Source organism: Eptatretus burgeri, chromosome 2, assembly GCF_056783735.1.
Source record: "Eptatretus burgeri isolate ZD-2024b chromosome 2, Ebu_testis_v1, whole genome shotgun sequence".
Classification (NCBI taxonomy): Eukaryota; Metazoa; Chordata; class Myxini; order Myxiniformes; family Myxinidae; genus Eptatretus; species Eptatretus burgeri.
The window spans coordinates 15232308-15254751 of record NC_140962.1 but is presented as its reverse complement, the minus strand read 5'-3'; the positions used below and the strand labels follow the sequence as shown (position 1 = coordinate 15254751).

General features: G+C 44.4%; 2 protein-coding genes across 3 annotated transcripts in view; both read right to left on the bottom strand.

Moving 5' to 3' along the window:
* The window catches only part of LOC147031470 (endothelial PAS domain-containing protein 1-like), a 109947-nt gene extending 102550 nt beyond the window's left edge, over positions 1–7397 (bottom strand). The window contains exon 1 of the mRNA XM_085863703.1: positions 1683–7397. Within this exon, the coding sequence (XP_085719829.1) occupies positions 1683–1708 (26 nt within the window). The 5' untranslated portion in view covers positions 1709–7397. The remainder of the gene's footprint in view (positions 1–1682) is intronic.
* A 400-nt stretch (positions 7398–7797) lies between these two features.
* Positions 7798–22444, bottom strand: part of LOC147031468 (protein kinase C epsilon type-like) — a 169460-nt gene continuing 154813 nt past the window's right edge. For both annotated transcript variants that reach the window (XM_085863716.1, XM_085863726.1), the window contains exons 14-16: positions 18437–18625; positions 18042–18188; positions 7798–9807 (exon numbers count right to left, since the gene is read on the bottom strand). In XM_085863716.1, coding sequence (XP_085719842.1) covers positions 9667–9807; positions 18042–18188; positions 18437–18625 — 477 coding nt within the window. In that variant the 3' untranslated portion in view covers positions 7798–9666. The remainder of the gene's footprint in view (positions 9808–18041; positions 18189–18436; positions 18626–22444) is intronic.

Sequence of the window (22444 nt, the reverse complement as noted above, 5' to 3'; positions counted from 1 at the left end):
TCTGAACACATTCTAATTCAGGGCAAGAAGTTTGAAAGCCACAGGAGCATTCAAGGTGCATACAGTCTTAGTCTGACAATTACCCCCCATCCCAAAAATATCAGTCATAATATGTACATGTATATGTTTATGTCGGTGCTCATCGAGGTAGAAAGATACACAATCAGCATTCAGGATACAAACTCAGTATGTTGCTTCACATTTTGTGCTTTAAACTCATTCCCAGCCGTGCTCTGTTACGACTTCAGGCTTATTGTTCAAGGAAATTTCATTGAATCTTCATTTTCCTTCCATGTTTCACCATCAATTTGCATCATCAAAATTATACATCCTTGTGTTGTTACTCGTTATCTCTATTAATAAATACATTATCTGCGTTGCTTTGCTTCACAAAAATAAAAAAATAAAGTGAAATATTTTTCCTACAGGGTGGAGCATTAATATCTGACACATTTGTCATCATTTTGGCGGGAAACAGTATCGATATATATATGTATATGTATATGTATATGTATATGTAAGTTGCAAGTGATGCCTGAAAGTTTTGAATCGTGGAACATGATGACCTACAGACGAGAATTCACCTGCACGCATCGGAGAATTGAAGGCAATCATCACTACAACCATCCACGTCAATTGTTCAAGACACATTCCATGCACCAATGAACAATTATGCTGATTCGCTGTCGGGAATGCAACAATTCCAATGGAGCCCCCATCTGTCAGATGTAATCTTTAAGCAACTGCGTTATATCTCAGCACAATCTCTGATCTGTGTGCTTTCCACCCATGTACTATACACTGTATTTATGATGTTCAATAATTTTTTTACAGTACTAATAAATGAGTCAGATATAAGTACCCCAACCTGTATATTATAAAGCGAACAGGAATGTGACCGTCCATCCATCCATCCATTGGGATCATACTTTGTGCAGAGCGTTGGTGCTGCCGAAGCAGTCTCCTTGGCTATTTGGCACAATCCTGGATGGATCGCCACTCCGACACAGAAAACCAGCATGCTGGCACTCATTTTACCGACCTCGGAAAGATGACAGGTCGAGTTAACCCCACCTGGTATTAATTCAACAGCTGAGTGGGATTTGAACTCAGGACCTGAGGATCCCAAGGAGAGGAGAGGAGTTTGGGACCATACTCTGTGCAGAGCGTTGCTGCTGCCTAAGCAGTCTCCTTGGCTATTGGGCACAATCCTGGACAGATCGCCACTCCGACACAGGATACCAACATGCTGGCACTCATTTTACCAACCTCAGAAGGATGACAGGTCGAGTTAACCCCACCTTGTATTAATTCAACAGCTGAGTGGGATTTTAACTCAGGACCCGAGGATCCTAAGCCCGCCACCCTAACCATTAATTAGCCAACACCAGGCATATGGATGTGACCGAAAGTCCAAAATTCACATTTAACAATTCTTGGGCCGACGTAGAGGTTCCAAAAACACGGTTCTACCTCTGGTTCCAACCCCAATACTGACCTTAAGTGGTCATCTAAGGCCAGCAGTGATGAGCACACACTTCAGCCTTTCTCTGGTATACGTACTCCATCCAGCTCGAGCAAATACATATATATATATACATCTATATATTTACAATTATAAGGATATAATAACATGTATAAGGATACACAAGCTTGAAGCTTCCCCCGATGCTTGAACTGACCTTTTCTTCTCCACCCGCGTACACATTCCTCAGCCGAGCGAAGGTAACTCGGGCACGATATCCAGTCCGAGCCTGAATGTGTGTTCCAATCGTAGAACCGGTAAATATTGACTCCGGAGTCAACTTGGTGCCTTAACTTGTGCGCGTGCATTAGGAACCCCTCTCTCCTTATTTCAAGCCCCTCCACGACCTCATACCACTCCCCTCTTCCAGTTCACCCACCCCGCCTCCCCCAGCAGGAAACCCAGTTTGACTCTCCCCAACCTGCACCTGCAGTTCACATCAGATACAAATACAGTAAAAGCAATCATTGTAAACATCACATCAAACGATCTCTTCCCAGAGAACTTTTTAACCCTAAATGATGTCCAACAAGCAGCCCACAAATAGCCTATTCTGTAAAAATGGCACCGCAAGATCCTCAATTTGGTCCACAAAGCATTAGCCAAAGTGGCTTAAGCACTAAAGCAAGCACCTGGGTTCGAACTTGGAACTGAGGTCATCATTTTGTCCCTGGTGGCCTTCACATAGCATAGCCATGAACAACAATCTCATTGAACGAATGTGTACGGACTACCATTGTTTCTTAGCTTCACGTAACCCTGTGCACGCGAAGCGAAAAGCCGAGGTTTGGCAATTTTGGCTCACTTATGTCTACAGGCGTCACTTTATGATCGAGGAACAGCTTCATTTCAATTAAATGTTGCATTTTGAGAACATGAATCGGAAAAACGAACCTGTAGTTTAACAGTACTTTGACTAAATTTGCCCTGATCGTGCATGCGGAGAGAGGAATGAGATATTATTTTTACTCTGTCTGTCTGTCTGTCCAACAAAATTGTCTGGCATGCCTCTTTGGCAGTCAAAAAAAATTGAAAATCATTCCCCAACAGGAAACTTACTGTTTTTAGTGACGTCATAAAGGACACAAACAACAGACACAAAGAACGAATGCACCATTGTGTTCAATAAGTTGGTGTATAAGACACCATCAATGGTGGTAAACTTCCGAAAAAAAAAAGTTGTTTTTTCGGCAATCTTTAATTTATTTCAATTGAATTATATACTTGGAACAATGGAGAACACAAATCACCTTGTTGGCATTTTCAAAAACCTTCCATTCGACAGGACATGGACAAAATATTACGGAATTTTACGTCATCACGACCAATCAAATTAGCTGCTCGCAAAAACCCCTCCCACGTTCTTTTTTCTTAAGACTGTGTGGTGTCTGGTGTTTTTTTTGTTTTGTTTGTTTCCAAAGTCAAGGCTCGTTTAAGAGCTAATACATAGAAGCATACAACAAGGCAGGAGACAAGACGGGCGGGAGAACAAAGCACAAAATAGTGGGGAACAAAGACAATTGATCTGTGGAAGGGAGAGGACATGGGGTGGGGTACACAGGGAAAACAAGATGGACGATACAGGGAATTTCAGGAAGGAAAACTAAAGTGTTCTATGAACTCTCCAGTTATTTTCTGAATGAGGAGATTTCATATTTGAAATTACAACTGATAGTTTTCATGTCAAGCTAATGTCCCGAAATACAAAACACAACGAACCTCCATTGTACTTCTTCAGTCAGCTCTTCGGCCGAACTCAGATGACGTTGACGTTTAAAGTGTCCAGAGCACAAGACTGGAAACGGGTTCCTTTTTGGGGAGGTAGCAGTGCCGAGCAATCCTGAGATTTCTTCTTCTAATTTTAACTGACAGCCTTGGAAGAGAACCAAAGAGCTCTTGATTTGTCCTACGTTCAAACCAATGGACGTTGAAAGCTGAACGGATAAGTTGAGTAGAGCATCCATCAAGTCCCTTCTCTTGGGCCACAGTGAGGGTCCATGCTTCATTTCCATAAAGCAGGAGAGACTCAACAGTTGCCATTATGATCTGACATTTCCTTGATATGCAAGAGAGAGTGTCGACTTCCATGTTCTTAAAAATTTGTTGCAAGCTCTCCATGCGGCAGCTTTCATTTGTTTGATATCCTGAGCAGTTGCGTTCGCCTAGGAACCCAGACACTTGAGGTTATTGACAGTCTCAAGTTTTATTCCATCGTTCGATATGATCGAGACCTCTCTCTCGACCGATTGAATATCATCGCCAGTTTTATTAGCATTAATGGTTAGCCCTATATTACCGGTGCTTGTTTTCACTCTCTTGAGAAGTTCTTGCGCTTGCTCAATTTCTTCTGACAACGAGACTATGCCACCAACAAAGGTGAGATCAGTAAGAACGTCCGGTTTGACTCTATTCTACTTGTTAATGACAAAATGATATATTATCCACGTGTATATCAAAATCATATAAAAAAAACATCAGCTTTCAAGTCTGATTTAAAAGTGATCAAGTATCTGTAAGACTTTAAAGATAAAATCCAAACCGACAGTAAAAGGGAATGGGACAGGCAGACAATCATACTAAAATACGCAATTTGGTCTCTGTCTGTCTGTCTGACTGTGATACATTCGGTCGTTACTTATCCAATCTCAATCAAACTTGACAGGACGACTAAGAGTCACACGATGGAGGTTGTAGTGACTTTATTTGCCCCCTTACCCATGGGGGTTTTACACCTTTGGCGAAATCCATGTAAAGGTGTATAGATAGCTTATCGTGGCATTTTCCCAAGGCCGCTTCTTAGACCAAAAGTACTAACAACACCAATGATAATAGCACAATATTAATGTTATTACAAAACAATATTAACATGAATAATATCTCCCCTTCCCAAGGGGGTTTTCTTTCTTGGATAAACGACGTGTTAACGTGTATAAATAGCTTATCGTGCCGTTTCTTAGGGCACACCTACCAGAAGTAATAAAAATAAACCACAAACATGTACGATTACATTTTTAAGCAGTTGCTACTGCTGTTTAACACTGAACTGAAATGAAGTAAACCCAACGTTATTGAGGCATTCTATGCTTATCGCATCCCCCACAGACTAACGGACCCAAGCCCAGATATACTGTAATCTATATACCCCAGAGAGGATAACAACATGATCCTTCCTGCTGCTCCCATAGGGAGTATGTGTCCTAGTTGTCAGAAATTCACAAAAAAAAAAAAATCCAAGTTAATAAAGTTCAGAGTATATAAGTCATGAAAAACATACATAGTTCTTTGAACATGTTTTGATTACTCAATCAGGATTTAAAAAGAAAAAGGCCATAACCTTTCTGAATGGCTGGGAATGGTCAGTGGTGCAAAGGTCAGTAAATTTTTGAAAAAAGGGGAAAGGGGGGTGGGGAGCAGGGGATAGAGGGTTCCATGTTGTCTGTCAAGTGACCTCTCATTGGCTGACGACCATATAGCAAAGCTGGCGTCCAAAGTTAGCCACACTGAAATTCATCATTCCAAGACATTCCATGAAAAATCTGAATTGCTCAGTCTATAAGGCCTTTATCCATAACTCAATGGAGTACTGCTCTCCCCTGTGGACTGGCACCCCAGCATCACACCTATCTCTCCTGGATTCTGTGGAATCGAAAGCTCTCAATATTATTGGAATCTCTCACAATGAAGCCAAAGCACAAGGTCTGTTGCTCTCACACCACAGGGAGGTTGGTGGCCATTCTGTTTTATTTATTTAATTAACCACCTCTCCTTCAGTCTATCTAGCTCCCTCTGCTTTCAGCCCTTTGACCCCCAGGCTTCTCGAGGAGACGCACAATATTCCAGTCACGTCCCTCCTGGTTAAACTTACAAAATCCAGGCTGACTGCACACCTCTACTCTTTTATTCCTCACTCCTCCTGTTTCATGGAACCATCTTCCAGAAACTGTTCTGTTCCACTCTTCCCTCCAAGACTTCACACAGGTGGTGCACCACCATCTCATGTTATACCCCATCAGGACCCACAATCTTTTGTACACCCATTGACCATGTCCAACCCAACCCTCTTCTAGGTTGCTGTGTTTCCTCTCCTCTCTTCCTGGTTGTTCACTCCCTTGGTTAGATGTCCAACTGTTACCACACTCAGTGTATTTTTATCCTAAGTCACCTCGCTCTTCCATGAGCCTCAATCTTGTAAAGGGGAAAGAAAAGACGCAGAAATCAGCAAATTAAAAGGAGTATGGGGTGGGTCTATTCGTAGACATCACTCTCTACACCCACGTTCTTCATTGCACGACCCGCGAGCCACTGGCGGTCTAAAGTGTGGCTGATATTACACAAATGCGAAAACACCCCATCGTAATCCACCATAAATGCTTTCAAATTGACCCAATGGTTTCAAATGAGTGTTCCAACGTGAAGCATAAAAGTAACATTATAACAATATCAGGACATGGTTGCAGTGTACAAATAATTATGCTTGCAGCCCAGTTAACCACAACGACGAAGAGTATGTGGAGACGGGGCCTAATAGCAGCCACTATGGAGTCCTGCAGGTGGTGTGGCGGTTATCAAACTGATGTCATATCAGCAAAAGTGCCCCCCCCACCCTCTCAAACAATAGTGAAGATCACTGCTCCACACTATGGCCAAGGGTGAGGCCAGACCACCTGTCCCACTCCCCACTCTGTTGCACCACTGTTTGTGGTGGAGGACAATCAGGTTCCTTCAGAAAATACTATCATTTTCCATACTGAGCAAGAAACTTTTCTGGATCTTCAGTATCTGTTCTAGTCCCTTCTTAGCATTCTGGAGATACACCTTGCAGACACCGTTATCACAACCAAGCATTTGCCTAGGATGTTTTCTACGATGTGTGAAATGTCCAAATCAGCCATGATAATAATTATAATATAATAATACCATTCCTTTCGTGCCATAAAGGCGCATAGGGCTGCCGAGGCAGTCGCATTGGCAAAGAGTACAGTCCTGAATGGGCCGCCACTCTGACACAGGTTACCAAGAATGGTTAGTACTCCAGTACACCGGCACTCATTTCGCCGACCTCAAGAATGACAGGCAAAGTCAACCCCACCTGGTGTTAACTGAACCGTCGGCAGGCGCTTGAACTCAGGACCCTAAGGTCCCAAGCCAGCCACCTTAACCACTATGCCAACACAAGGCTAATCAGCCATGAAGGGAATAGTAACTTCCAGCCATTATAAATAATCTTTTCAATCCACAGGAACATTTTAATCACATGATGCACGTCTTGGTTATCGACTCTTGGGATCATTTTAGCTTAAACCCATTGGTTCACCTGAGTGAGTGAGGCATCCAGAAGCAGAATCACGAACCACAGTATTAAAGCAAGAATTTTTAAAAGCAATCGTTTTCTACATCGTCAATTTTCTAGAGGTCTGGAAGAATATCTTCGAAGTATGCACACTCATTTTGCGTTATCTGTTCTGGATTTGAACATTGACCCAGCTATAAACTGCGACCCTGGTGTTTCACACGCAGAGCGTTATATCAACGCGTGCCCCGTCCGCTGGAATGACATGAACCGGAGGAACTGTCTGCCGTCATCGGTTGGTGGTGGATGGGAGAGATCCATTGGTGTCATTCATGAATCGAAGGTGGGTTATCGCCAGCACCTTGAACAAATTCCAAATCTCTGCCCCCAAACCAAAGACGAGCAGAGCAGCGACCCCAATGAATTTCACTGCTGGATCCTACGGCCTTGGGACAAGACGGATATTACATGGATATCTTTATACGACAATTTTCATATTTATCTTGTTGATATATCAGCAATGGAAGAGAAAACAGGAGTATGAAAAGCAAAATGTAACGTAAGTGTAAATAATATATATATATATATATATATATATATATATATATATATATATATATATATATATATATATATATATATATATTTCCATGACAAATTTTTTCGGATGTTGTATCTCGGTCAAACTCCAAAAATATTATCTGCCCCTCGTCGAACATTCCGACTGGAATTTAAGCTTGCTCTGCCTTAAGGACTTACTTATGGATGCAACGGATAATAATATTAAATGGGAGTAGGACTGAACTAACACCTTGATAACATAAATCGTGCCTATAAACCAAAGACCGATTTGGATGGCACAGGCTTGATGATTCAAAAAGGCCCCTTCCAAAGCTTGAATTGCCTTGTATATGCTGGCAAGGTAGCAAATGATGCTGTGCGCAACACATGACGAGTGTGTAAACATTTTGAGCACACTAGATCGGGTAAAATAAGAGGTTTAATAAAACAACATGCAAGAAATTTCTTGCACGATGCCAAAACCATAACAGTGGCAAAAAGGAAAGCAAGAGCACAGCCAACATGGAAGGAAACCTCATCTTAGCTTGAGCAGACCAATATATAAGATGCTCAGGCTTGGCCTGAATAATAAAGCGACGACGAGGGCAAATGGCACAAGAAACAGATGCAGACTGGTGCACAACACCTTTCTGGGCCCAGACACTGATGCATTTGTAGGTAACATTGAGCGAAGTAAACCTAATGCAGCTCTGTGGAATGAAGGAACTTTACGTACTCGTCATAAAACGTTTTTGTTTTAATCCAGTCAATGCAACGGCATGCGACTTATCCACGGTGCAAAACATAAAACAGATCTGCAGGTAGTGTGGTATGTGTGCTGTACCACTACTGGCAGGCCAGTAAAAAGTTCCAGAAGAACGGGGTCTTGTTGCCGACTTCCAACTACAAAGATGTGCAAATTGAGCGGTTCAGAAACAAAAGTAACAATTCGTGTTTTGGAGGGTTTCTAAGCAAGCCTATATGCACAAATACTCCTTGGGTAATGGAGTCCTTTACCCTAATTGTCCAAGGATTTCCTTCTGAGTTTTACATTGCACCAGGCTCGCAGTAGAGCAGAAGTGAGACTCCTGAACGAAGCATTTGGAGAATAATACAAGGACGTAACAATACTCCTCCGCCCCCACTCCATCTCCGCCACCCACACCCCACCACTTCCTCAATCACTTTGCTTCTGACATTATTCAGCTGCAATATAACAAGTCATTAATGGAGTGGACAAAAATCTCATGTCTCCGGTGTATTCTTGAAGGCCAGACCCAACGTGCAACACCATCATAAGAGAAGAAGTGTTATAACTTATATTGGACAGAAGCACTGTTGTGAGGCCAGAAACCATCTGCAAGGTACAAAAACACAGAACTGTGCCAGAGGTGGCGATGGAGTTTGCTCAAAAATGGCATGGCAACCACTCCAGTTATCCACGCGACAGAACAAGTGCAATGAAAGAGAAAACACTCGTGAAGAACACGAAAGCAGGGACACAACAGCATGTGTGGCAGTAACTGCAGTTGGAGGAGTTGGCAGTCCCAACGATAGCATGCAATGAAATACATACGCTTGATGTGAAGCCAGACAGAGGTTGTCACTTCGAGCATACTGGCTTCGGAATGACGCATGGATTTATATAAATATACTAAACAAAATAGCCAATAGCTATACAAGCAAGTCCACAAAGCAAAAAGTGCAGGGAAGAATGCAGATTGAGCCACATGCAGACATCTGCAGAAAAAAGTAAGGTACCAAGGCACAGTTCACATTCATACAAGAGCATCTAGTGTGTGTTGGAGTGCCGTTGGACTGCAAGAAGAAATTCCCAGGTGCTGCAGCGTACAAAAACCTCAACAGGAAAACATGATTGCAGATGGTTGGCAAACTCCAGAACTTCATGGTAGGTGGCACAAAGAACAGGGGTGCAAGCCTGAAGTCTAGAAGCCCTGAGAACAGCTGGCGGCAGTGATGGTAACATAGTAGATTCGGTTCTTGTTTTATGTCAAAATGAAGGGAGCTCTAACAGCACGTAATCAAGGGAAATCAGAAACCCGTGGGTAGACATTGTGGCTCAAAGTTGTGAACATCTTCAGAGGGAACCACATGTACATGTGGATTGACAGAAGACTGAATGGGGAAGCATCACTCTGGTTGTGTCCTGTCACCTCTCCCAGGCCAAAACCTCAAAGGGAAGTTCAAAGCTTTGAGGCAGAAAGTCTGGTCATGGTAAATTTGTGGGGGACTTTGGAGAAGGGGGAGAATCTCGCAGGCAACTGGGTCGTCAGGTCATGTCAGCTTCAAAAGAGAAACCCCTGAACTCCTCCTGATTGATCTGCCTGACAACGCTCTGTTCCACTGGTGTAAGCGTCGGTTCTTCACGTGTGAAATCTTGATCAAAGTTGTTCACATCACGTTTCGTTTTCTGTTAGGATGGGGTTAGGCAAAAAAAAAAAGTGATGGATTGTTTGTATACACAGCTGAGGCTCATGGAAGAGCTAATACCAGTAAACTGAATGTATCAGGACATGACAGGACAAAAGGAACAGGGGAGAGAGAGAGAAGAGAGGAGAGAGGAGAGAGGAGAGAGGAGAGAGGAGAGAGGAGAGAGGAGAGAGGAGAGAGGAGAGAGGAGAGAGGAGAGAGGAGAGAGGAGAGAGGAGAGAGGAGAGGGGAGAGGGAGAGGAGAGAGGGGAGAGGGGTGAGGGGAGAGGGGAGAGGGGAGAGGGGAGAGGGGAGAGAGAGAGAGAGAGAGAGAGAGAGAGAGAGAGAGAGAGAGAGGAAAACACCGACAGCAGAATTGAAGGCCAAGATAGAGTGAAACTTGAACGAGCAATGGGTGTGAGGAGGAATTGAAAGGAATGGGGGGCAGGAAAGGATGCATGGCATGCATGGACAAGATGGATACAGAAGGAAACCTTGAAGAAGGAACAACAGGAAATTGGGAAGGCGGATGGCTTAAGATGGGGGATAACGAGGGTAGAAAAGATAATGAGGAAAGGCGAGTTAGGCAGAAGAAAAGCTTTTTTGAATTCAAGATTCAGGGTCACAGAACAGTGAGGTGACATTGGCTAAAAAGGCAACATACCGCCATTGTGGGCACAGTTGGATACGAGCAATGGATGAGGACAGAGAGGAGAAAGCAGTGGATGCAACAAAGAGGGTTGAGATAGTTAATGGAGGTAGAAAAGATGAGTAGGAATGGGGGAACACATTATTTGTTGGGGCGGACGGACGGACGGACGGACAGGACACACACACACACACACACACACACACACACACACACACACACACACACACACACACACACACACACACACACACACACACACACACACACACACACACACAAGCTAAGTGTGTCGCAAACTACAGTAGCAAGTCCATATCCCGTATTTCTGTACCCCACTTTCTTAACTTATTTGATTGCAGGACCGTTAAGAATTCCATACCAACATTACACTATCTTTTACATTCTCTACGTTAAAAAACATGAATAAAGTACTTCGCATACAGTACTATGTTCAACAAGCTGATGCCAATTAAAAAAAGTTATAAAATTCAATCAAGTAACAAATAATCCTGAACATGAATATTAGTTACGACAGCCTGTAAAGAAGTGTTTGGCTTGATCGGGATCAAACGTAAATTGGATGTTATGTTTGCAATGGATTTCTCATGAATCTTAACAACAGTTCAAAAAGTACTTTGAGGAGGAGTGTGACAATTTTTTTTGAAGTGTAGTTCATCCCAGATTCGACTGGACAACTTACATTTCAAATAACTGTAACTCTCTCAGCAATGCTTTGATGTCCTCATTCTCAAACAAGAACTTAGGACAATCTCCTCGGACGTATCTTGGGTATTCAACGTAGTCTGGCATCTTGCTTTGCTTCCCAAGCACTCTGCCTGTGCTTCATCCAGGAATGAAGGCGGCCATAGAAGGCCATCTTCATTCCTGGATTTCTAGCTTCTTCCACTCGTGGAGTCGTGTGGCCATCAATGTAACACATGCGTAACTCCAGTCTTGAACAGTGCTCCATTGAACAACGGCCAAAGCATCTACCTCTCCCAGTGGAGGCTGGAGTTACCCAAGGAAGTGTCTTGTGCCCAACCTAGTTCCTCATCTATATTAATGACTTCTTTGATGCTCTGGAAACCCCCTCTTCTTGTTTGCAGATGACTCCACATTGTGTCGTACAGTACCCCCATCCTTTTAGGCAGACAGCAGCTGTCTGTCTGTCTATCTCTCTCTCTCTGGAAATTATTAGGAGTCTGGTCTGATAAATGGAAATGCCCTTCAATCCTGGAAAATCCCACACCTACTCTAATGTTTCACAATGATCGTCAAACGAACCCGCCCGTCAGATTTCCTTGGTCATCCACTGGAAGAGTTTCAGTCTCTTGAACTTCTCGGCCTCACCATCAGCCATGACTTTCCTGGGCCAACCACAAAACAAAGCTGGCCTCTAAAGCCAGCCACAGATTGGGCATCCTCAATCGATCCAAGTCATTTATTGGCAAATCAGAGCGACTCACAGTCTACAAGACCTTTGTCTGTTGTTCAATAGAGCACTGCATTCCACTCTAAGCACTGCACATTCAATGGAGCACTGCATTCCACTGCATGCTCTCCAGCATCACATCTATCACTCCTGGATTCTGCGGAATCTAAAGCTCTTAAAAGTATTGGACTCTCCCATGATGAGGTCAAATCACAAGGAAGCACATCGCAGGCAGGTTTGGTCGTCTCTCTGTTTTCCACTGTATATTCGCCAACATTGCTCATTCTGCTATCAATCCTCTGACATGTTCTTCCAGGAACCCCCTCCTGGTTAAACTTCCAAAATTCACCTCAACTCTTTTATTCCTTGCTTTTCACATCTATGGAACCACTTTCAAGTGGCTGTGCTGTATCACTCTTACCTCCAGGGACTTAAGCAGGCAGTGCACCACCACATCTTGTCATCCACCACCCTGACCCATGATCTTTATTTTATTACCCCCATTAACCCTTCCTAACTTCACTGGTTTTAGTGTTTCCTCCCCTTTGCTCTTTTTCCCATTCCTGTTCGTTTACCTTCTTGTCCGTGTGCCCAATATTTCCCCTGACACTGCACTGTTAATTTAACCATGCTATTCCATGAGCCTCAATCTTGTAGCAATTTTTTTTCGAAACTACAGAGTATAGACCTTAGTACAGTAAGGGTTTATAATTTAAAAAGCTGGATTTACTAGTCGGTAAAGCCGACGTTTCGGTGAGAAACCACTCACCTTGGTCACGGCAGATGTCAAAGTGAAGAATCAGCTCGAGCATCGCCACGTGACCTCAGCCTTTGGGAAGGTGAGTTGGTCTGTAGACCAATCCGGGCATCACATGACGATTGCAGACGGCGTGGAAGAGATGTTACATATTTGTCCCACACATGTGATGGATATGCCTGGTGTTGGCTCAATGGTTAGGGTGGTTGGCTTAGGATCCTAGGATCCTGAGTTAAAATCCCACTCAGCTTTTGAATATTTTTTTTTTTTTTTTTTTTTTTTTGTATACCTTGGTCGAGGCTCGTATGAGAGCTAACACACAACTCACAGCAAGGAGGCATGAGACAAGAGGGGCGGGAGTGGAAGGGACAAATCATTGGGGAACAGACACAGGTGAACTGTGGAAGGGAGAGGGATGGGGATGGGACGGGGAACATGGCGAGGAGAAGATGGACATTACAGGGACTTTCAGGAAGGAAAGCAGGAGAATTGAAGGAAGTGGGCTTGGGTGGATTATCGGGGGTAGAAAAGATCGAGGATTTGGATGGGGGAAGATAAGAAGTGGTGGTGAACAGCTGTTTTGAAAGCCTGGAGGGAAGAATGGGAAAGAATAGAGTGAGGAAGTTTATTCCAAAGGCGGGAAAAAGAGGAATGAAAGAGTGAAGATGAGCAGTGATTCGTGATTTTGGTAGTTTTACCAGAAGGGGTTGTTGGCGGACCTTGAGCGCCCTGTGGTAATGTGGTTGGGACAAATCGTAGAGATAGCAGGGTCGGCATGGCTGGAGAGGAGTCGGTAGAAGACAGAAAGACCACCGACCAACCTGCGGTGATTGAGTGAGAGGCCCAAAGACTCAGCTTCATTGCGGGAGATGCCAATGATCTTAAAAGCCCTGGTTTCGACAGCGTGAAGTCGAGAAAGGTGGGAGGCAGGAGCACCAGCCCAGAGGGGAGAGCAGTACTCCATCAGGCTACGGACAAAAGCTTTGTAAGTGGTCAGGAGCTCAAGAGGGCCGAGGAAGGACTTTGCACGACGGAGGATTCCCAGTCGGCGACTGGCTTTTGAGGCAAGGTTGGAAATGTGACTTTCCCAGGAAAGGTCATGGCAGATAGTGAGACCCAGAAGCTTGAAAGAAAAGACTTCTTCCAGAGGATTGTTGAGAAAGTGGATGGGGGGGTTTTCTAAACGGTCCTTTCGAAGAGACATAGTGAGAGTGTGAGATTTGTCTGGATTGAAAGACGTGTTCCACGTGTTGGACCAGTTTGTGATTTTATCCAGATCTGCAGTGAGCGAAGAAGCTGCTGCTTGCCGGTCTGAGGGATGACAGATGGTACGGCAGAGGGTGGAGTCATCGGCAAAGAGAAATAGAGGATTTTCCAGAGAGTCTGAGAGATCATTGATGAAAACCAGAAAAAGAACAGGGCCCAGAACGCTACCTTGAGGAACTCCAGCCTGCACAGGAAGAGGGGATGAAAGAACTCCATTTAGGGCCACACGTTGACTGCGACAGGAGAGGAAGTCTGCGAGCCATGAGTGGAGATGGCCTTGAATACCATGGGAAGAGAGTTTGGTGAGTAGGGCAGGGTGCCAGACTGTGTCAAAAGCACGTGATATGTCCAGGGATACGGCTCGGATTTCCTGTCTGGCATTGAGGACCTCCATCCATTGATGGGAGAGCAGTAGCAGCATATCTAGGGTAGAGTGACCTGGTCTGAAACCAAATTGATGATTGGAAATCAAGCCATTGGAGAAGAGGAAGGATTTCATGTCTGAAGCGATGATGGATTCCATAACCTTGCTGATGATTGGGAGAAGGCTGATTGGTCTATAGTTACAGGGATCTGTTTTTGCACCTTTTTTATGCAGGGCAGTGATGTTAGCAGATTTCCAAGCACATGGCAGATGACCTTGGGAAAATGAGAGGGTGAATAGAACAGAGAGAGGGTGAGCAAGAGCAGAAGAGCAGGCTTTGAGGACACGTGGGCTGATGCCGTCTGGACCGGTTGCAGAATCTGACTCGAGGTTTGAAAGCAAGCTCTCCACCTTGTCAGGAGAAAAGGATACAGAGTCCAGGGACAGTTGGGTCCGACTGGGTAAAGTGGGTAGAGAGATAGTGATGGGTTTAGGACACAAGATTTAGCTGCAAACACCGAGTTTAGACATTCAGTTTTATCACGTGTGGAATCAGCAGTGCGGCCATTTGAGGTAAGGGAGGGGATGGAGGGGGAACATACACCAGAAACAGATTTGATTAAACGCCACCAGGATTTTGAGGAGGGAGAGAGGTTTGAGAGTTCAGACTTGAGATGAGAAAGATGTTGTTTTCTGGCTCTCCTGAGGGTAGATACACACTTGTTCCGAGCTTTGTGGAAAGAACTGAGATTGCCCTCAGTTGGGTTTGCTTTCCATGAGGCAAAGGCAAGTTGTTTCAGGACAACTGCCTCGCCACAAGCTCCAGTAAACCAAGGGCGGGAGGAAGGGGAGGACAACTGAAGACGAGAGGGGATAAATCTGTGCATGAGGGAGAGCAAGTTTCTTTGAAAGAATTCCCAGGATGAGTTGATGTTTGAGAAAGTAGTGATAGGAGACCAGTCTGTAAGTTTGATGGCTGCTCGGAGACCCTGCCAGTCGGCTTGAGTGAAATGCCAGACTCGACGGCGGTGAGGTGGTTCTCTGATAACAGCCAGAGAGATGTCCACTTTAACAAGGACGTGGTCAGAAGAACCAATTGGAGCAAAGGAAGAGCAGCAGATATTGTCAGGGAAATTTGTCAAAATCAGATCCAGAAGAGATGGAGTACCATTGGTTGAGATCCGGGTCGGGAAGTTGACCGATTGAGTCAGTCCCAATGAGTCGCAGAAAGCTTTTGCTGATGTCCCATGGCAGGTGAGAGAGGTACCCACACCTAGCCAACTGGCGTGATGACAATTGAAGTCGCCACATAAGAGGAAGAGAGAGTTTGGATGAGAAGATAGAAGATGGTCCATGTTTTCGGAGAGTGAGGTGTAGATGGAGTCATCACTGTTCGGTGGACGGTACAGTACACATATAAACATGAGGTGGGAGTGGAGGGGAAGCCGAAGCCAGAGGTATTCCTGGGGGTGTGGGGGAGTGAGAGCAGTGCAGGGAGAGTGAGGAATAGAGTCTTTGATGAAGAGAGCAACACCTCCACCAGGACGAGACTCAGGTCTGTCATACCGTAAGAGGGAGTAACCAGGGAGAGATACTTGGGAGTCAGACACGTCTTGGGAGAGGAAAGTTTCTGTTAGGCAGATAATGTCTGGTTTGTCAGTGGCAACCTGTATGGAAAGATCTGAAAGGTTTGAGCGAAGGCCCCGGATATTTGAGGTCCACACTTTTAATGAAGAGGTAGGGGAGGAGGCTTTGGGTGCAGGAGGTGGAGGGGGCGGGGGAGGGTAGGACGAGGGAAGAGGGGGGAGGTAAGGAGGGTTGCTGAAGGAGTGTGGGGTATTGCAGAATAGCGAGGGGAGGGGGCCGAATGAGGAGGAGAAAAGGCTCTGTGGTGGTGGGAGAGAGGGGGGACAAGAGACAAGGAAGATGGCAGTTGAGGATTTGAGGAGGTGGAGTGAAGAGTTGGAGGTGAGAGGGCAGTGGAGGGAGGCAGGTTGGTGGATGAGAGGGGGGCAACTTAGAGAAGGAAGAGTGAGGGGGATGAAAGGTGGGAGAAAGGTGAGGGGGAATTTTTGAAAGAGGTGAGAGGGAGGCTTGGAGGGAGAAGAGTGGGATGGTTGCTTTGAGAGTGAGAGTGAGGGGTGAGGGGGTGAGTTGGCACTGAAGTTGGAAAAAAGAATGGTTGATGGAAAGCGAGCATCCATGGCAAACTGTGGTTTTTAAAAGTTTTAGGTCAGAGATGCGATTTAACACAATTCTTGATGGATGCAATGAAGGCGAATTCAGAGCATGGAGAGAAGAAGCGCTGTAATAGTTGGATTTTTTAGGCAAGGAATGAAGGAGAGGTCGAAATGAGAGCAGTCTGTTAAAATAGCAGAAGAGTAGTGCATTGTGAAACAGTAAAGAGTACCACATGTGTGAGAGAGGAAGATGAAGCATTATAAGATCGTTTTTGTTGTAATATTAATGCATGAGAGAGTTCAACAGATTAGGTCATGGAAGTGTAAAAAAAAAAAAAAAAAAATCGAGGAAGACGAGGAGGAAGTTAAGAGGAAGAAGAAGTAGCAGAATCGGGAGAAGGTGAGCGTGTTGTTGTTGTTGTTGTTGGGTATATTTTTTTTATTTTTTATTTTATTTTTTTTGAGATAAGAAAGAGATTAGTTGGGAGAATGGGGGATGTTTGGAAAGTGGGGAGGATGAAAATTGAAGGTAATGGGGAGGATAGAAATTGAAGGTAATGGGGAGAAAAAACAAACAAACAAACAAAAAAAAAACGATCGAACACCGAGTGGAACCGGTAGGCCTCAAGCCTAGGACTAGGCCTCAAACACCAGGTAAGAATGTCGACATAAATACTCACAAAATAGCACGATTTTTGAAACAAAACCGAACTAGGAACACACATTAACATGTAGGTGAGAAAATTAAACAGTTAAAACGGGACAAATAACAACCGGAACTTAACTTTGAGAAAGTCAGCAGGGAGCCCCGAAGGAGACCTCTTGCCGCTCAAAACCGGAACCGGAAGTGCCAAATTAATACCAGGTGGGGTTGATTCTGCATGTCATCCTTCCGAGTTCGGCAAAATGAGTGCCAGCTTGCTGGTATCCTGTGTCGGAGTGGTGATCTGTCCAGGATTGTGCCCAATGGCCAAGGAGACTGCTCAGGCAGCACCAACGCTCTGCACAGAGTCTGGTCCCAATGGATGGATGGATGGATGGATGGACGTGACGGATGAAATCGCAAACCGCCATTTTAGTTGAGAGATGGTGATTCAACTCTTTCCCAAATGCATTCCTTCACACCTGGAGCAAACCACTTTCTATAAGATGACGACTTGACTGATGTCTCGCCGACAACGAGTAAATCTGCTTTACCAACTAGTAAATCCAGCTTTTTAAATTATAAACTTTTACTGTATTGTAATTTCACTGGATGAATAATAAAAACCTGCACTGATTTACAGACCTTAGTATTTGATTCTGTTTGTGTTTCTCATTGTTGTTTTTTTTCCCCACAAGTAAATTATTTTTGAAAATCGATATGGGACCTGTTGATTGCAAGCCGATGCAGGAGATAAACTGTAGCGCAGAAATAAATAAATAAATAAAAAGGGATAAACTAATATTTTTGTGGTAGTTGATTTCATCTAGAAGCTGATGGGCATCAACCCTTTGTCGGAGTTGCTCTTTTGGTTAACATGAAACTCCCCCCTCACCCATACCCCACCGCAAAAAAAAACCTTTTGATATTCATAAACTCACGATTCGAGGTTTAAAAGGAGGCAACAATTTCCTCTGCTGCAGCAGCTCCCAGCTTATCTCCCGGAAGAATGGGTGATGCAATATTGCATCCTCACCCCCCTGTAGTGCCACACAGCCCAAACGCTTCGCTGGGTTCTTTGTCATGAACTGTGAAACACGTGTCATGGAGAGTGGGAAAAGAAAAGAGGGAAGAAAATATCATACAACATAAGCCTCAGGAAAGTTCATCACATAAAACAACAACACAAGAGGACTTCATTTGCTTAAATTCCTCCTCTTCCAGCAGGTCCGAGAGAGGAAATAAATTATCAAAAATAAAGTAAAACCTAAGAAAAGTATGACAACTTAGTGGGGGTGGGGGGGCAAATGATGAAAAATGATGTGCATGAAGAGACCGCGCGAAGGATGGTGACCGCTTCCTTGCTGAGCCACACGGGATAGAGCACTTCATCATGAAGAATGGACTCAAATAGATCATCCTCATTGTCCGCCTCAAACGGAGGCTGTCCCGCCATCATTTCATACATGAGCACACCCAGCGCCCACCAATCCACTGACACTCCGTACTCCTGTTCTTGTAGAATCTGAAAAACAATCACGAGTTGTATCAACGAATAGTTTCATGAGAATCCCTCTTAGCTACTAAAACAAACTATAACACACTTGATGGAGGTGCTGACTCACGCCGTTGTTTTATCTCAGTGCAATACCGCCCCAGAGGGTGCTAACACATATATATATATATATATATATATATATATATATATATATATATATATATATATATATATATATATATTTAGTTGTGAGCTCAAAGTTGAAGTCGTCCGATACATTCACAATATGAAGCTCTGTGCCAAATTTGGCGATTCCAGCTGGGCTCGTTGTACAATTATCCTTCTGATTAACAGACAAACACACACATGGGATATCACAACACTCATGCGCTCGGCCTGATGCTGTGGCACGAGTACGGGGAATAATAACTAAGATACCAGACTGCAAGACCACAACATAACTGTTTATTATCTCTACGCTTTTTGAAAAAAAAAGGGGGGGGGATATTGTAATCGGCTCTGTCTGTCCGTCCGTCACGCCATCTTCTCTTAAATGGTTGAGCATAAATTCACCATACTTGTTCGTTATGATCACCACATGGCACGAAGGTGCGTGCAAGAGCAATGCCATTTTTGGCTCGACCCCCTGGGGCAGGTTTAAAAGGTCAAACACTGAAAAATGCATATACACTTTAAAAAAATAATTGTGCTTAATCCCTTCTACTCTGGAATTATTTGTTGTAACTTAATGATTGTACGAATTGGCTTTTTCCTGTCATCGGATGGCAAAATGATAATGATGCAAACATTTTAAAATAAAACTTTGTGCATGCAATCAACACACATATTTCATGCGTCTGTCACGCATTGAATATGCAACAATTTATTGTATTGACCCCGGGTTCATACCCCAGGGGGTGGGAACTTATTGTTAGAGGGGTCAAACGGGGAAAAAATATTTCTAACTCAAAATTTGATTTTGCGTCATTCCTGGTGGAACTTTTCGCCATCTTTCAACTTTGCTTTGGGTGGGAAGCGTGGGGATTTGCGAAGACAGACCATCGACTTCACTCTAATTTTACTTTTGAAGACACAGAACTCAAAACTAAACCATTTCAGGCTATCTCCAACCTTAATTTTTCAATATAATACACATCCAATTCCTACACGTCAACAACAAAAAACAAGTATGACCGCACTGTTGTAACAAATTTCAACACAATATTGTTACGGATTTCAGAATCCGGTCTGATGAATGCACCCACACATCCAGGTCCTCAGACAGTTATTTCCTCAAATGCATGTTCAGATTAGCCCCAATCCCCCTGTCTAATGGGATTTTAAATGTGATGCGTTGAGAAGGGTAAAGGACAGATCCCCTCTCTCATGGGAAGCTTTTTTCTTTACGACAGACACGTTCACACACATTTATTTTGCGAGCTCTGACATGCACCCTTATTTTTCCTCAGCAACGTTTATGCACATATTTTTCGCGAGCACCGACTGCTGCCTTTTTTGGGAGCACACAGGTCGTCGTGGTAACCGTGCACAAGTGGGACGGGGTGAGCGTGGGACGGGGTGAGCTTGGGGCGGACTGCACCCGCCGAGACGGCCCGCAGATATAAAACGAGCTGGAGGTCTGTTTTGAGGAAGAAAGCAGGGGGAGCGAAGTAAGAGGAGGGAGAAGAGAACGAGAAAGAAAGCCAGAGAAGAAAAGGAGGAGGAAGCATGCAAGCCCGCAACGCCGACGAGTGAGGCACGGGTTGGTCACCAACAAGTGAGGAGCGGGTCAGTCACCGACGGACCGTGTGGATCACTGGACGTCACCAGTTTCGTGAAGTGTGAGGAACTGCCCGTGTTGCAGCACCAGGGTCTGAACCTGCGACAGACGATCTCGGTGCTCTCCCAGACGTCGACTGGCGTTCAAGGCTGTTCACGAGAGGGTGCACGGCAAGGCTGGGTGCTGGCGACGGGCGTGACACGCACGCACACATTTCAGGACATTTTCACTTCATGGATGACAACTCTCTGGTGAACGAGACCACTCTACTCCCCCCACGAATGATCTGCTGGGTACCCATGTCTGTGTTTAGCTGTAAGTAAGTCAACCCCCAATAAGCATCTGCTCTTTGTCTCTTCCTGGCATTTTGATTGATTTTGTTTTGAAATTTATTCTTTATTTACCTCAGAAAATAAAAAGTTCTTTTTATATAATTATTTTATTATTAATAAATTATTTATTGACTTCCAACCTGTCCGTGTTTCTCCTTTCCTTCCATTGGTCGAGCATTGTCCAAACCTAGATAGACTGGGAGGTAATTACCACATGATTTGACCAATAATAGTCGGCACGCCCAGCGATTAAAACGCTCGGCCGCTCGAATTAAAATCTAATCGAGATAACATTGGTGCTTTGCCGAGGGCGCGCTCCACGCTCAGGTAACCACGTGACCTCTAGTTAAACGTAATAATTAGACAGTGGACACTGGAACTCGTGGTTGACTGGGTGGCACTCATAGTTCTAAAACAACCCACAGTTAATTGTGAGAGGTGGCCCCAGGTCCGGCTCTACCGAGAACAACCGGGGATTAATCCCCCTGAGTGACAAGCTGGTGTCTCGGTACCCGTGGCCGCAACAATATGACATATATATATATATGTATATATATATATATATATATATATATATATATATATATATATACATCTATATATATATATATATATATACATCTATATATATATATATATATATATACATCTATATATATATATATATATATATATATATATATATATATACATCTATATATATATATATACATCTATATATATATATATATATATATATACATCTATACCGGCAGCGCCACACCCCATGATCCAGTGAATCCATGACTCCCCAGGCCTGACCCAGACGTCTCTTGACCTCTGACTCGCAGCCAGCAGAGACATGAATATCACTGCCAAGGTAAGTGAATCTCTCCACGACCTCAACATCCTCACCACAAACAGACACAGACAGGACAGCAGCATCCAAGATGTCACCGAAAGCCTGGATCTTAGTTTTGACCCAAGAAACCCGTAATCCCAACGGCTCCGACTCCTCATTCAGCACCTCGAGGGCCCCCAAGAGGATGTCTAAAGTCTCCGCAAAGATGACTGCATCATCTGCAAAATCAAGGTCCAAGATCTTGACATTCCCAAACAATGCACCGCAACTTGATCTCTCCGACATCCTCCCTAGAATCCAGTCCATACAAGTGATGAAAAGTGTGGGGGCAAGTACACATCCCTGACGAACTCCAGTAACAACTGGAAATAAGTCAGAGATGGTACCACCACACTTCACAGCACTCTCAGTACCAGAGTAGAGTTGAGACATCAGATCGATCAGTTTTGGTGGCACCCCACGAAGACCAAGAATCTTCCAGAGGACATCCCGATTCACTGAATCGAACGCTTTACAGAGATCAACATAGGCTGCAAGCAGCCCCTGCCGAAACTCTCGTCTGCGTTCGGTGAGGACACGAAGTGCAAGGATACGGTCAATCGTTGACCTCTTTGGTGTAAAGCCTGACTGCTCTGGACGCTGGTGCTCAAGCAGATGGTGGCGAACCCTATCGAGAATTATCCGAGCAAAGACCTTGCCGGGCACTGAGAGCAGCGTCACCCCTCGGTAGTTGTTGCAGTCTTGGCGATCACCCTTCCCTTTCCAGAGAGGGACAACAAGGCCCCTCTTCCAGTCAGTTGGGATGATGCCTGTGTTCCAGGCAGAGCACAAAACTGCATGCAACGACACGAGTGCAGCATTTCCACCAGCCTTGAGAAGTTCGGCATGAATGC